Genomic DNA, 15671 nt, shown 5'->3' on the forward strand with positions numbered 1-15671 from the left:
TGATCATTATAGTTATAAAAAAATAAGAGAATAAAGTAAACAGGTATAAAATACTATATGACAGTAAAACAAAGTTGTTATTAACAAACAAGAATTCAGTTTGAAAGGGGAGTGATTTGTAAAATATCCATAAAGAAAAAGAAAATCTGCTTCCAGTTGTGTTTCATCTGGTGTTGAGAGATGGATCCATAGATCTCTTCATGTTGCTCTCAAAGTGCACCAGATTGATGCTTTTAACTTCAACATTAAAAAAAATCTTCCCGGGGAGCATGCCCCCCGGACCCCCCTAGAGGGTGTGAGGTACCCCCCCACTTAAATCACGTCCACATGGATAGGAAACTAAATACACTTCCACACATCTTGTGTCCATATCTTTCTGTTGTGGTGGTCATGCCACACTGTGCACGTGCATGCATGCACGAGTCATGGTGAGATCTCTGGATTCAGAGGTTGCTTTTTCTTTGCACAGCCTGAAAGAAAGGCAAAATGAATGGGCTGTGATTTTAGTTTTTTAAGCAGAGCTCAATAATTTGTACAGCCCTCGGACGATGTTGAAAAAATTGAAATGGCCCTTGAGAGGAAAAAGGTTCCCCACCCCTGGTGTAGAGTGCGTGTGTGTAGATTGTGTGTGTGTAGAGTGTGTGTGTGTGTAGAGTGTGTGTGTGTAGAGTGTGTGTGTGTAGAGTGCGTGTGTGTAGAGTGTGTGTGTGTAGAGTGCGTGTGTGTAGAGTGCGTGTGTGTAGAGTGCGTGTGTGTAGAGTGTGTGTGTGTAGAGTGCGTGTGTGTAGAGTGTGTGTGTGTAGAGTGCGTGTGTGTAGAGTGTGTGTGTGTAGAGTGCGTGTGTGTAGAGTGCGTGTGTGTAGAGTGCGTGTGTGTAGAGTGCGTGTGTGTAGAGTGCGTGTGTGTAGAGTGCGTGTGTGTAGAGTGTGTGTGTAGAGTGCGTGTGTGTAGAGTGTGTGTGTGTAGAGTGCGTGTGTGTAGAGTGTGTGTGTGTAGAGTGCGTGTGTGTAGAGTGTGTGTGTGTAGAGTGTGTGTGTGTGGAGTGTGTGTGTGTGTGTGTGTGTGTGTGTGTGTGTGTAGAGTGCGTGTCGTGGTCTTACTGGTTCCATAGCGATGCTCCTCCACCGTCCAGCCCAGGCTTTGAGCTTTAAACAGTTTCTCTGCAACAACCTCCATCTGCATGAACCCCCAATCTGGAAGAGAGGCACCACTCATCTACACACACACACACACACACACACACACACACACACACACACACACACACACACACACACACACACACACACACACACACACACACACACACACACACACACACACACACACACACACACACACAGGTCCATATATGGTCCCAGGAAGCAGTTGTGTGATGTCACTTCCTGTCCGTACCTTGAGGACAGCTGAGGTGTTGACGTGGACCAATCGGACGTCAGACAGAATCGTCTTCCAGGACTCTGATTCCGCCTCCCTGTTGGAGACTTCCTGCAGGGAGGCGGAGTCAACTCAACATTAATTATCAATTAGTTCAATCTAATTAGCATCAGATATCCACACAGCTAACGCATATTTAGCATAAAAAACACAAGTTAATTTAACCATAAACCTTAGCTGATTCTAGCATGCTGACAGTGTGACTATCGTTAGCTGATTCTAGCATGTTGACATTGTGACTATCGTTAGCTGATGTTAGCATGTTGACATCTTGACTAGCGTTAGCTGATGTTAGCATGTTGACATCTTGACTAGCGTTAGCTGATGTTAGCATGTTGACATCTTGACTAGCGTTAGCTGATGTTAGCATGTTGACATTGTGACTATCGTTAGCTGATGTTAGCATGTTGACATTGTGACTATCGTTAGCTGATGTTAGCATGTTGACATCTTGACTAGCGTTAGCTGATGTTAGCATGTTGACATCTTGACTAGCGTTAGCTGATGTTAGCATGTTGACATCTTGACTAGCGTTAGCTGATGTTAGCATGTTGACATTGTGACTATCGTTAGCTGATGTTAGCATGTTGACATCTTGACTAGCGTTAGCTGATGTTAGCATGTTGACATCTTGACTAGCGTTAGCTGATGTTAGCATGTTGACATTGTGACTATCGTTAGCTGATGTTAGCATGTTGACATCTTGACTAGCGTTAGCTGATGTTAGCATGTTGACATCTTGACTAGCGTTAGCTGATGTTAGCATGTTGACATCTTGACTAGCGTTAGCTGATGTTAGCATGTTGACATTGTGACTATCGTTAGCTGATGTTAGCATGTTGACATCTTGACTAGCGTTAGCTGATGTTAGCATGTTGACATTGTGACTATCGTTAGCTGATGTTAGCATGTTGACATCTTGACTAGCGTTAGCTGATGTTAGCATGTTGACATCTTGACTAGCGTTAGCTGATGTTAGCATGTTGACATCTTGACTAGCGTTAGCTGATGTTAGCATGTTGACATTGTGACTAGCGTTAGCTGATGTTAGCATGTTGACATTGTGACTATCGTTAGCTGATGTTAGCATGTTGACATCTTGACTAGCGTTAGCTGATGTTAGCATGTTGACATCTTGACTAGCGTTAGCTGATGTTAGCATGTTGACATTGTGACTATCGTTAGCTGATGTTAGCATGTTGACATCTTGACTAGCGTTAGCTGATGTTAGCATGTTGACATTGTGACTATCGTTAGCTGATGTTAGCATGTTGACATTGTGACTATCGTTAGCTGATGTTAGCATGTTGACATTGTGACTATCGTTAGCTGATGTTAGCATGTTGACATTGTGACTAGCGTTAGCTGATGTTAGCATGTTGACATTGTGACTATCGTTAGCTGATGTTAGCATGTTGACATTGTGACTATCGTTAGCTGATGTTAGCATGTTGACATTGTGACTATCGTTAGCTGATGTTAGCATGTTGACATTGTGACTAGCGTTAGCTGATGTTAGCATGTTGACATTGTGACTAGCGTTAGCTGATGTTAGCATGTTGACATCTTGACTAGCGTTAGCTGATGTTAGCATGTTGACATTGTGACTATCGTTAGCTGATGTTAGCATGTTGACATTGTGACTATCGTTAGCTGATGTTAGCATGTTGACATTGTGACTATCGTTAGCTGATGTTAGCATGTTGACATTGTGACTAGCGTTAGCTGATGTTAGCATGTTGACATCTTGACTAGCGTTAGCTGATGTTAGCATGTTGACATCTTGACTAGCGTTAGCTGATGTTAGCATGTTGACATTGTGACTATCGTTAGCTGATGTTAGCATGTTGACATCTTGACTAGCGTTAGCTGATGTTAGCATGTTGACATTGTGACTATCGTTAGCTGATGTTAGCATGTTGACATTGTGACTATCGTTAGCTGATGTTAGCATGTTGACATTGTGACTATCGTTAGCTGATGTTAGCATGTTGACATCTTGACTATCGTTAGCTGATGTTAGCATGTTGACATCTTGAATAGCGTTAGCTGATGTTAGCATGTTGACATCTTGACTAGCGTTAGCTGATGTTAGCATGTTGACATTGTGACTATCGTTAGCTGTTGTTAGCATGTTGACATCTTGACTAGCGTTAGCTGATGTTAGCATGTTGACATTGTGACTATCGTTAGCTGATGTTAGCATGTTGACATTGTGACTATCGTTAGCTGATGTTAGCATGTTGACATTGTGACTATCGTTAGCTGATGTTAGCATGTTGACATTGTGACTATCGTTAGCTGATGTTAGCATGTTGACATCTTGACTAGCGTTAGCTGATGTTAGCATGTTGACATTGTGACTATCGTTAGCTGATGTTAGCATGTTGACATCTTGACTAGCGTTAGCTGATGTTAGCATGTTGACATTGTGACTATCGTTAGCTGATGTTAGCATGTCGACATCTTGACTAGAGTTAGCTGATGTTAGCTTGTTGACTCAGTAGCCTCATCCCAATACCCCTCCTCGACTCCTCCTTTCCCTCACTCACGTCCCTTCCTTGCATCTTAGCTCCGCCTCTGTAAGAAGCGAGCGAGAGACACGAGGAGGTGACGCGAGGACAAAGCAGTCCTCAGGTATTAATTGGGATGTCCTCGTTCACTCAAACGTCACTCTTAAACGACGTCTGTTAATGATGACATGTGCACAGCTGTATCCCCTCTCATCGGGCTGAACTGAAGGACCCTTCAGAACCGGACCATTTCTGGTTAAATATTTATTTAAATGAATCTTTCTCTTGTTAGTCAAGGAATTCAATGTTTGATGCTGGTCCTGCTTTTGTGTTCCGTTTTGAGGTGAAATGTAGCCTACATTCAAATACAAATATAATTATAGTAATATACTATGTATCCTCCCTTTCGTCTCCTCCCTCCTCCCTCCTCCCTCACCCCTACTCGACTCCTCCGTGTGCATTTCAGCTATTGGGACGTCCTTCAAAATGGCGTGTCTTGATCGATTTCCGGGTCAAGTCGAGGAGGGAGGGGTATTGGGATGAGGCTAGTGTGACTAGCTTTAGCCGATGTTAGCATGTTGACACAGTGTGACTAGCGTTAGCTGATGATAGCATGTTGACACAGTGTGGTTAGCATTAGCTGATTAGAGTTAGCTGATTTAAGCTTGTTGACAAAGTGTGAGCGTGAATAGCGTTAGCTGATGTTAGCTTGTGATGCTTACCACTCTCCACAGGTTCTGTGCCGGCATAGACACGTTGAAGTCGATGTAACCCGACACCTCCTGAGAGTGAGGGCTCATGGGAGCTGCAACATCATGACTACACACACACACACACACACACACACACACACACACACACACACACACACACACACACACACACACACACACACACACACACACACACACACACACACACACACACACACACACACACACACACACACAAAATCGATTTAATTATATAAATAAAATGTATATAAAATGAATAAATGAGAATCGTCTCTGTGTTGTTGATCTGTAATATCACAGTGTTACGTTGATGTGTTTGTCCTTCTCGGACCATGCACTACGCATTTCAGTGGTTTTGTGTTAGAAAAGAAAGCAACCAATCAGATGTTGTTTCTGGGTCTCTGGGTAGAATATACAAGGTATTCTACATCCTTGATAGAATGCCCTGGCCGTTGCACTGAATGAGAGTGTACGTTTGGATTGACGGTTTGTCACGGTAACCAACACATGCCTAACCCTAACCCTAACCCTAACCAAGTCTTCACCCTACAATTAATGATTCCCCTTATGGGGACCTCCAAATTGTCCCCATAAGGGAGGCGAGTCCCCACACGTAACTGAGTAAACAGATTTAGGTCCCCACAAGTATAGTAATGCTAGGCCACACACACACACACACAAATAATGAAGTGTCTCCTGGGTACTGTCGTGCTGATATCGCGTTGTCCCTGAACTCAGCGTTACCTGTTGAGGAAGCGTGATGTCATCCCGTGAACCAGCTGGATGACATCGCCGTGACGTACAGGGCGAGGAGGACTGCTTACGACCAGCTGCTGTCTGACCAGAGAGACATACAGGTGAGACTACAACTCCCAGCATGCCCGAGAGACACACAGGTGAGACTACAACTCCCAGCATGCCCGAGAGACACACAGGTGAGACTACAACTCCCAGCATGCCCGAGAGACACACAGGTGAGACTACAACTCCCAGCATGCCCAAGAGACACACAGGTGAGACTACAGCTCCCAGCATGCAGTTGGGCACAGACAGGTGAGACTACAACTCCCAGAATGCCCGAGAGACAGACAGGTGAGACTACTCTCCCAGCAGGCAGTGGGACACAGACAGGTGAGACTACAGCTCCCAGCATGCAGTGGGACACATACAGGAGACTACATCTCCCAGCATGCAGTGGGACTCACATGTGAGACTACATCTCCCAGCATGCAGCGGGACTCACACATGTGAGACTACATCTCCCAGCATGCAGTGGGACTCACAAACAGGTGAGCTACCTGCCGGGCTCCTTGATGATCCACCAGTTGTTGACGTCTTTGAAAGGGTAACATGTGACCTGCTGCTGGTGTGAGCTGCCCCGCCCACTCTCATACCTGCACAGGGAACAGTGATGTCATTCACACGGTTACATACAGCTCTCTCATTGGCTGCTGTGTCTGTGTGAGCTGGCAGCACCTGATTGGGTAGTTGGCTTTGTGTGAATGGAGCCAGCAGGGGATTGGCTGGGAGGACGAGCTTCTTAAAGTCACCTGACTGCCATAAGCCACTTCCAGAGGCTGACCTTTGGTGATCCTGGAGAGACCGCCCTGAGAGAGAGGGGTGTGAGTGAGTGAGTGTGTGTGAGTGTGTGTGTGTGTGTGTGTGTGTGTGTGTGTGTGTGTGTGTGTGTGTGTGTGTGTGTGTGTGTGTGTGTTTGTGTGTGTGTGTGTGTGTGTGTGTGTGTGTGTGTTTGTGTGTGTGTGTGTGTGTGTGTGTGTGTGTGTGTGTGTGTTACCTCCAGACTGGCCTGGAAGGAGGAGCTCATCAGCTGATCATGGGGTCCGCTGCGGTTCAGGAGCGCCAGGTGGACGTAGAACCAGAACACATAGAGAAGAATAGGAACCACCAACAGACACACAGCACGACACACACACTGCACACATACCCTGAGCTGCACACACACACACACACACACACACACACACACACACACACACACACACACACACACACACACACACACACACACACACACACACACACACACACACACACACACACACACACACACACACACAGGTTAATGGTGGTGAATGGTGTGTGTGTGTGTTCACATGCTCAGTCATGTGACTCTGCACTCACATGACTGATGGTCCGATCTCCAATCAGGTCCCAGGTGTGCAGCGAGGCCACGCCCAGCAGCAGCAGGTAGGAGAACACCCCCATATACTTCACCCTGCCACACACACACACACACACACACACTGACTATTATTATTAATAAATATATAAAGCCTCCTGAAGTTAAATCTGCATTCTCTCTAACCTCCAGCAGGGGGCGCCTCCTCTACTGTGTGTGTGTGTGTGTGTGTGTGTGTGTGTGTGTGTGTGTGTGTGTGTGTGTGTGTGTGTGTGTGTGTGTGTGTGTGTGTGTGTGTGTGTGTGTGTCTCACCCCACGGCTGCAGCACAGGAAGCTCCAGAGAGGAACAGCCAGCAGAACCTGAACAAGCTGAAGAGAGAGAGTCGGGTCAGCAGACTGTCAGACACACAGGTGAGTCAACCTGTGTGTCTCTCACCTGTGTGTCTCTCACCTGTGTGTCTCTCACCTGTGTGTCTCTCACCTGTCTCTCTCTCACCTGTCTCTCTCACCTGTGTGTCTCTCACCTGTCTCTCTCTCACCTGTGTGTCTCTCACCTGTCTCTCTCTCACCTGTCTCTCTCACCTGTGTGTCTCTCACCTGTCTCTCTCTCACCTGTGTGTCTCTCACCTGTCTCTCTCTCACCTGTCTCTGTCTCACCTGTTTGTCTCTCACCTGTCTGTCTCTCACCTGTCTGTCTCTCACCTGTCTGTCTCTCACCTGTCTCTCTCTCACCTGTCTCTCTCACCTGTGTGTCTCTCACCTGTCTCTCTCTCACCTGTCTCTCTCACCTGTCTGTCTCTCACCTGTTTGTCTCTCACCTGTGTGTCTCTCACCTGTCTCTCTCTCACCTGTCTCTCTCTCACCTGTCTCTCTCACCTGTGTGTCTTTCACCTGTCTCTCTCTCACCTGTCTCTCTCTCACCTGTCTGTCTCTCACCTGTCTGTCTCTCACCTGTGTGTCTCTCACCTGTGTGTCTCTCACCTGTCTGTCTCTCACCTGTCTGTCTCTCACCTGTCTCTCACCTGTCTGTCTCTCACCTGTCTGTCTCTCACCTGTCTCTCTCTCACCTTTGTGTGTTGTTGTGGAACCTCAGGTAGGAGAAGAAGGCCAGCAGGACGAAGAAGATGAGGACCGACTCCAGCAACATGAAGCGGGACTGAACGATCAGAGAGTTCTCTGGAGAACAACACACACTTCAGACCCTGAACGCACTGTGTGTGTGTGTGTGTGTGTGTGTGTGTGTGTGTGTGTGTGTGTGTGTGTGTGTGTGTGTGTGTGTGTGTGTGTGTGTGTGTGTGTGTGTGTGTGTGTGTGTGTGTGTGTACTCACCCAGCAGCAGCAGCAGAGCAGCTCCCAGAGCAGACAGGTGAGAGAACCGAAGCTCCAGAGTGAGCAGGTAGACCAGAGGAACAGAGAGAGAGCCACACACAGCGGGACACAGCCGCAGGAAGCACACACTCACACTGCTGGGGTACTCTGTGGAGAGAACACACACACTGTACTCTGTGGAGAGAACACACACACACACACACACACACACACACACTGTACTCTGTGGAGAGAACACACACACACTGTACTCTGTGGAGAGAACACACACACACACACACACACACACACACACACACACTGTACTCTGTGGAGAGAACACACACACACTGTACTCTGTGGAGAGAACACACACACACACACACACACACACACACACACACACACACACACACACACACACACACACACACACACACACACACACACACACACACACACACACACACACACACACACACACACACACACACACACACACACACACACACACACACACACACACACACACACACACAGTACCTGCGCCAATTCTGTTCCACACAAAGTTTCCATCGAAACCTCCGAAGTACGCTGTAACACACACACACTTTAATGACATCATCGTACAGGTGACCTAATGTGGGGTGAAGTGGTTGTCGTGGTAACTGACCTCCGAGGGCGAGGATCATGTGACCGAGCGGCGGCCCGCTATCATCGATGAAGAAAACCCTCTTCATGTAGAGAGAAACAAACTGCCCGTAATACACCTCATCGAACCTGAGGCAGAGAAACGACGTACAGATCTTTCTGCAACTCAATTCAAATGTCAACTCACTACAGCAGTTGATGAACTGCTTAGCAGAGATTAAATCCTGGCTGAGCCAAAATGTCCTCAACGCTCTGTATGTGGGTATGGAGTCCAGGGCTCAATTAAACGCCTACAGCTAGTGCAGAACGCAGCTGCACGTCTTCTCACTGACCATAAAAAGCGTGACCACATCACCCCAACTCTGGCCTCACTGCACTGGCTTCCAGTTCGGTTCAGAACTGATTTTAAAATCCTTTCATTTGTTTTCAAAGCCCTGAATGGGCTGGCTCCGGCCTATGTAGCTGAACTGCTCCAGTGCTACACCCCAGAGCCTTAAGGTCTGCTGACCAGCTGCTGCTGGTAGTGCCCGAGACCAGGCTCTAAACCCGAGGGCACCGAGCCTTCAGCTGGCCCCAGGCTCTGGAACACTCTGCCCCTCCATGTGAGGTCGGCCCAGACCCTAGGGGTTTTTAAATCTACTCTTAAAACACACTTCTTCTCTCTGGCCTTCTAGTCAGAGCGGAGCACGACTCCTGAGTTTCCCTGTGTTTTTTATTTTTGCTGTTAAAATATATTGTCTTCTGTTTGCTGTCGCAGTAAAGTGTTTTTATTGCATGTACAGGACTTTGGCTCGACCAAAAATCGTTTTTAAAATGTGCTATATAAATACAACCTGATTTGATTTGATCAAAGGTGTGTGTTCAGGTGTGTGTGTGTGTGTGTGTGTGTGTGTGTGTGTGTGTGTGTGTGTGTGTGTGTGTGTGTGTGTGTGTGTGTGTGTGTGTGTGTGTGTGTGTGTGTGTGTGGCACTCACACCACAGCGTTGGGGTAGCTCAGCTGGCTCAGGCGGCTCCACATGGAGAGCAGAGTGATGACAAGCAGAACCAGGTCCACCTGAGCAGTGACCAGCAGGGGGAGCTGCAACATACCTGAGAGAAACAGGAGGTTAGCACCTACTTTAAAGAGTCCTCTCCAGCTGATGTTCAGGTGTATATCAGTATGTAGTGTCTCTACTTTAAAGAGTCCTCTCCTGCTGATGTTCAGGTGTATATCAGTATGTAGTGTCTCTACTTTAAAGAGTCCTCTCCTGCTGATGTTCAGGTGTATATCAGTATGTAGTGTCTCTACTTTAAAGAGTCCTCTCCTGCTGATGTTCAGGTGTATATCAGTATGTAGTGTCTCTACTTTAAAGAGTCCTCTCCTGCTGATGTTCAGGTGTATATCAGTATGTAATGTCTCTACTTTAAAGAGTCCTCTCCTGCTGATGTTCAGGTGTATATCAGTATGTAGTGTCTCTACTTTAAAGAGTCCTCTCCTGCTGATGTTCAGGTGTATATCAGTATGTAGTGTCTCTACTTTAAAGAGTCCTCTCCTGCTGATGTTCAGGTGCATATCAGTATGTAGTGTCTCTACTTTAAAGAGTCCTCTCCTGCTGATGTTCAGGTGTATATCAGTATGTAGTGTCTCTACTTTAAAGAGTCCTCTCCTGCTGATGTTCAGGTGTATATCAGTATGTAGTGTCTCTACTTTAAAGAGTCCTCTCCTGCTGATGTTCAGGTGTATATCAGTATGTAGTGTCTCTACTTTAAAGAGTCCTCTCCTGCTGATGTTCAGGTGTATATCAGTGTGTAGTCTGTACTTTAAAGAGTCCTCTCCTGCTGATGTTCAGGTGTATATCAGTATGCAGTGTCTCTACTTTAAAGAGTCCTCTCCTGCTGATGTTCAGGTGTATATCAGTGTGTAGTCTGTACTTTAAAGAGTCCTCTCCTGCTGATGTTCAGGTGTATATCAGTATGTAGTGTCTCTACTTTAAAGAGTCCTCTCCTGCTGATATTCAGGTGTATATCAGTGTGTAGTCTGTACTTTAAAGAGTCCTCTCCTGCTGATGTTCAGGTGTATATCAGTATGTAGTGTCTCTACTTTAAAGAGTCCTCTCCTGCTGATGTTCAGGTGTATATCAGTATGTAGTGTCTCTACTTTAAAGAGTCCTCTCCTGCTGATGTTCAGGTGTATATCAGTATGTAGTGTCTCTACTTTAAAGAGTCCTCTCCTGCTGATGTTCAGGTGTATATCAGTATGTAGTGTCTCTACTTTAAAGAGTCCTCTCCTGCTGATGTTCAGGTGTATATCAGTATGTAATGTCTCTACTTTAAAGAGTCCTCTCCTGCTGATGTTCAGGTGTATATCAGTATGTAGTGTCTCTACTTTAAAGAGTCCTCTCCTGCTGATGTTCAGGTGTATATCAGTATGTAGTGTCTCTACTTTAAAGAGTCCTCTCCTGCTGATGTTCAGGTGCATATCAGTATGTAGTGTCTCTACTTTAAAGAGTCCTCTCCTGCTGATGTTCAGGTGTATATCAGTATGTAGTGTCTCTACTTTAAAGAGTCCTCTCCTGCTGATGTTCAGGTGTATATCAGTATGTAGTGTCTCTACTTTAAAGAGTCCTCTCCTGCTGATGTTCAGGTGTATATCAGTATGTAGTGTCTCTACTTTAAAGAGTCCTCTCCTGCTGATGTTCAGGTGTATATCAGTATGCAGTGTCTCTACTTTAAAGAGTCCTCTCCTGCTGATGTTCAGGTGTATATCAGTGTGTAGTCTGTACTTTAAAGAGTCCTCTCCTGCTGATGTTCAGGTGTATATCAGTATGCAGTGTCTCTACTTTAAAGAGTCCTCTCCTGCTGATGTTCAGGTGTATATCAGTGTGTAGTCTGTACTTTAAAGAGTCCTCTCCTGCTGATGTTCAGGTGTATATCAGTATGTAGTGTCTCTACTTTAAAGAGTCCTCTCCTGCTGATATTCAGGTGTATATCAGTGTGTAGTCTGTACTTTAAAGAGTCCTCTCCTGCTGATGTTCAGGTGTATATCAGTATGTAGTGTCTCTACTTTAAAGAGTCCTCTCCTGCTGATGTTCAGGTGTATGTCAGTATGTAGTGTCTCTACTTTAAAGAGTCCTCTCCTGCTGATGTTCAGGTGTATATCAGTATGTAGTGTCTCTACTTTAAAGAGTCCTCTCCTGCTGATGTTCAGGTGTATGTCAGTATGTAGTGTCTCTACTTTAAAGAGTCCTCTCCTGCTGATGTTCAGGTGTATATCAGTATGTAGTGTCTCTACTTTAAAGAGTCCTCTCCTGCTGATGTCCAGGTGTATATCAGTATGTAGTGTCTCTACTTTAAAGAGTCCTCTCCTGCTGATGTTCAGGTGTATATCAGTATGTAGTGTCTCTACTTTAAAGAGTCCTCTCCTGCTGATGTTCAGGTGTATATCAGTATGTAGTGTCTCTACTTTAAAGAGTCCTCTCCTGCTGATGTTCAGGTGTATATCAGTATGTAGTGTCTCTACTTTAAAGAGTTCTCTCCTGCTGATGTTCAGGTGTATATCAGTATGTAGTGTCTCTACTTTAAAGAGTCCTCTCCTGCTGACGTTCAGGTGTACATCAGTATGTAGTGTCTCTACTTTAAAGAGTCCTCTCCTGCTGATGTTCAGGTGTATATCAGTATGTAGTGTCTCTACTTTAAAGAGTCCTCTCCTGCTGATGTTCAGCTGTATGTCAGTGTGTAGTGTCTCTACTTTAAAGAGTTCTCTCCTGCTGATGTTCAGGTGTATATCAGTATGTAGTGTCTCTACTTTAAAGAGTCCTCTCCTGCTGATGTTCAGGTGTATATCAGTATGTAGTGTCTCTACTTTAAAGAGTCCTCTCCTGCTGATGTTCAGGTGTATATCAGTATGTAGTGTCTCTACTTTAAAGAGTCCTCTCCTGCTGATGTTCAGGTGTATATCAGTATGTAGTGTCTCTACTTTAAAGAGTCCTCTCCTGCTGATGTTCAGGTGTATATCAGTATGTAGTGTCTCTACTTTAAAGAGTCCTCTCCTGCTGATGTTCAGGTGTATATCAGTATGTAGTGTCTCTACTTTAAAGAGTCCTCTCCTGCTGATGTTCAGGTGTATATCAGTATGCAGTGTCTCTACTTTAAAGAGTCCTCTCCTGCTGATATTCAGGTGTATATCAGTATGTAGTGTCTCTACTTTAAAGAGTCCTCTCCTGCTGATATTCAGGTGTATATCAGTATGTAGTGTCTCTACTTTAAAGAGTCCTCTCCTGCTGATGTTCAGGTGTATATCAGTATGTAGTGTCTCTACTTTAAAGAGTCCTCTCCTGCTGATGTTCAGGTGTATATCAGTATGTAGTGTCTCTACTTTAAAGAGTCCTCTCCTGCTGATGTTCAGGTGTATATCAGTATGTAGTGTCTCTACTTTAAAGAGTCCTCTCCTGCTGATATTCAGGTGTATATCAGTATGTAGTGTCTCTACTTTAAAGAGTCCCCTCCTGCTGATGATCAGGATACTCTTCATTATGAACCAGATTTAAACCTCAGAAACTTATATTTTTATTTATTTTATTTCACACCTGAGAGCTAACGGTTAGCATTAGCCGTTAGCTCTCAGGTGTTTTCATACTGATACCGCCGCAGCTCACCTGGTGACGTCACTACACCCCCGTTAAACGGAGCAGCCTGCTGCCGGTAATCAGCTGTTAATCAGCCGGTAATCAGCCGGTTCTCCTGCTTCTCAGGTTCTCCGGTGTGTTTGGGAGCAGCGGATCGATGTTTGATTATTACTGCCTGCTTCTTCCTTTGTCTCTCTGTTGGCTCTCAGACTGGCCTGCAGTGCCCCTGTGGTGGGAGGGTGTAACTACACTTTGAGTATAAAAACGTTATATTATACTTTATTTGTATATTTATTTACTAAAGCATCCTGCTCTGTTTACCCCAGATAAACAACAACACTCTCTATGTGTTCTGTAAACAACACTCTTCTCTAAACTGCAACTGAGTCTTTGTTTACCTTGCTGTCCTGATCTCTTGGGTCCTTTCTCATTTCTCTAACTCCCCTCCTCGACTCCTATCCTCGAGACTTAAGAGGCTTCTCAATTCTTAAAGTTCCCCTCCTCGACGATCTCCCCTCCTCGACTCCCCTCCTCGAGACTTCGTCCCGCCCACAGGAGATGCGAGCGGAGGACCGAGGAGGGGAAGCAGCAGGCGGTTAGAGAAATGAGAACTCCTCTCCTCTGAGCGGTCATTTTAAAGAGACGTCCATTAATGATGACAGGAGGCACAGCAGCCCTCTGTCTGATGGACAGATGTGTTCATGACCACTTAGATATTTATTTTTAATTCATTCACAGTGCGGTATAATGAGACAATAACAGGCTACACACATACACACACACACACACACACACACACATACACACACACACACACACACACACATATATATATATATATATATATATATATATATATATATATATATATATATATGTATATATTTATATAAATATATACAATTTCAGAATCAAACAGAGCACTCTCATAATAACGTAACACTATCAGAGACTGGATATACCCCCCCCCCTCTCTGGTCGCTACAATGAGGAAAAAAATTAATGGCCAAAAGTTTTATTTACAAGTATTAAAAGTAAGCAGAGGACACCAAACCAACTGAGACCCGTCTGTCCGCTGCACCTACACACTGTACCACACACACCTACACACTGTACCACACGCACACACACACACACACACACCTACAGCTCCTAAATCAGGCTACAGCCGTAGTGTATTTTATTTAGTGAAGCACTAAATGGTTTTAGAATCATCTGGACTCTTTGTTTGTAGATATCTACTAAACTAAAGCAGAGACAGAGAGCAGGTCTGTTACACTGAGTGATATATATTATACACACTGCTCTGCTTTCTGCACGGACCTCTCAGCTGTTCTCTCTGGAAACATCGCGTCGTGATGAGAGCAGTTAATAAAATAATATCCAGGGGATGCATGCAGAGCTGTGATTGGCTGAGATAAGTCCGGCCGTGCGTCACGACTCTTTGAAACATCTCTGTTCCCGGAAATGCATCCACGAAGGAGCCGTGGAGGAGCCATCAGTGTCTCCTCGGTTAGAGCTCCTCCAGAGAGCCTCCTCTCTCCTCTCTCCTCTCTCCTCGGTTATACAGTAGCTCCTCCAGAGAGCCTCCTCTCTCCTCTCTCCTCTCTCCTCGGTTAGAGCTCCTCCAGAGAGCCTCCTCTCTCCTCTCTCCTCTCCTCTCTCCTCGGTTAGAGCTCCTCCAGAGAGCCTCCTCTCTCTCGTCTCTCCTCTCTCCTCGGTTATACAGTAGCTCCTCCAGAGAGCCTCCTCTCTCCTCTCTCCTCTCTCCTCTCTCCTCTCTCCTCGGTTAGAGCTCCTCCAGAGAGCCTCCTCTCTCCTCTCTCTTCTCTCCTCGGTTATACAGTAGCTCCTCCAGAGAGCCTCCTCTCTCCTCTCTCCTTTTTCCTCAGTTAAAGCTCCTCCAGAGAGCCTCCTCTCTCCTCTCTCCTCGGTTAGAGCTCCTCCAGAGAGCCTCCTCTCTCTCGTCTCTCCTCTCTCCTCGGTTATACAGTAGCTCCTCCAGAGAGCCTCCTCTCTCCTCTCTCCTCTCTCCTCTCTCCTCTCTCCTCTCTCCTCGGTTAGAGCTCCTCCAGAGAGCCTCCTCTCTCCTCTCTCCTCTCTCCTCGGTTATACAGTAGCTCCTCCAGAGAGCCTCCTCTCTCCTCTCTCCTCTCTCCTCTCTCCTCGGTTAGAGCTCCTCCAGAGAGCCTCCTCTCTCCTCTCTCCTCTCTCCTCGGTTATACAGTAGCTCCTCCAGAGAGCCTCCTCTCTCCTCTCTCCTCGGTTAGAGCTCTTCCAGAG

The 15671-nt window shown here is 45.9% G+C and overlaps 1 protein-coding gene across 4 annotated transcripts in view; it reads right to left on the reverse strand.

Moving 5' to 3' along the window:
* pomt1 (protein-O-mannosyltransferase 1) overlaps nt 1-13907 on the reverse strand; it is a 17189-nt gene extending 3282 nt beyond the window's left edge. Inside the window, exons 1-16 of one of the 4 annotated variants that reach the window (XM_079687675.1) lie at nt 13787-13907; nt 13419-13614; nt 9759-9873; nt 8807-8913; nt 8677-8727; nt 8155-8301; nt 7893-8001; nt 7138-7194; nt 6827-6920; nt 6480-6635; nt 6161-6291; nt 5983-6078; nt 5429-5521; nt 4673-4769; nt 1396-1488; nt 1101-1215 (exon numbers count right to left, since the gene is read on the reverse strand). In XM_079687675.1, coding sequence (XP_079543801.1) covers nt 1101-1215; nt 1396-1488; nt 4673-4769; nt 5429-5521; nt 5983-6078; nt 6161-6291; nt 6480-6635; nt 6827-6920; nt 7138-7194; nt 7893-8001; nt 8155-8301; nt 8677-8727; nt 8807-8913; nt 9759-9871 — 1459 coding nt within the window. In that variant the 5' untranslated portion in view covers nt 9872-9873; nt 13419-13614; nt 13787-13907. Of the gene's footprint in view, nt 1-1100; nt 1216-1395; nt 1489-4672; nt 4770-5428; nt 5522-5982; nt 6079-6160; nt 6292-6479; nt 6636-6826; nt 6921-7137; nt 7195-7892; nt 8002-8154; nt 8302-8676; nt 8728-8806; nt 8914-9758; nt 9874-13418; nt 13630-13786 lie in introns of those variants that run through there. The other 3 variants (XM_079687677.1, XM_079687676.1, XM_079687678.1) reach the window with 3 other exon arrangements.
* Nucleotides 13908-15671: the final 1764 nt, after the last annotated feature.

The sequence above is a fragment of the Notothenia rossii genome (genome assembly GCF_949606895.1).
Source record: "Notothenia rossii genome assembly, chromosome: 6".
Lineage (NCBI taxonomy): Eukaryota > Metazoa > Chordata > Actinopteri > Perciformes > Nototheniidae > Notothenia > Notothenia rossii.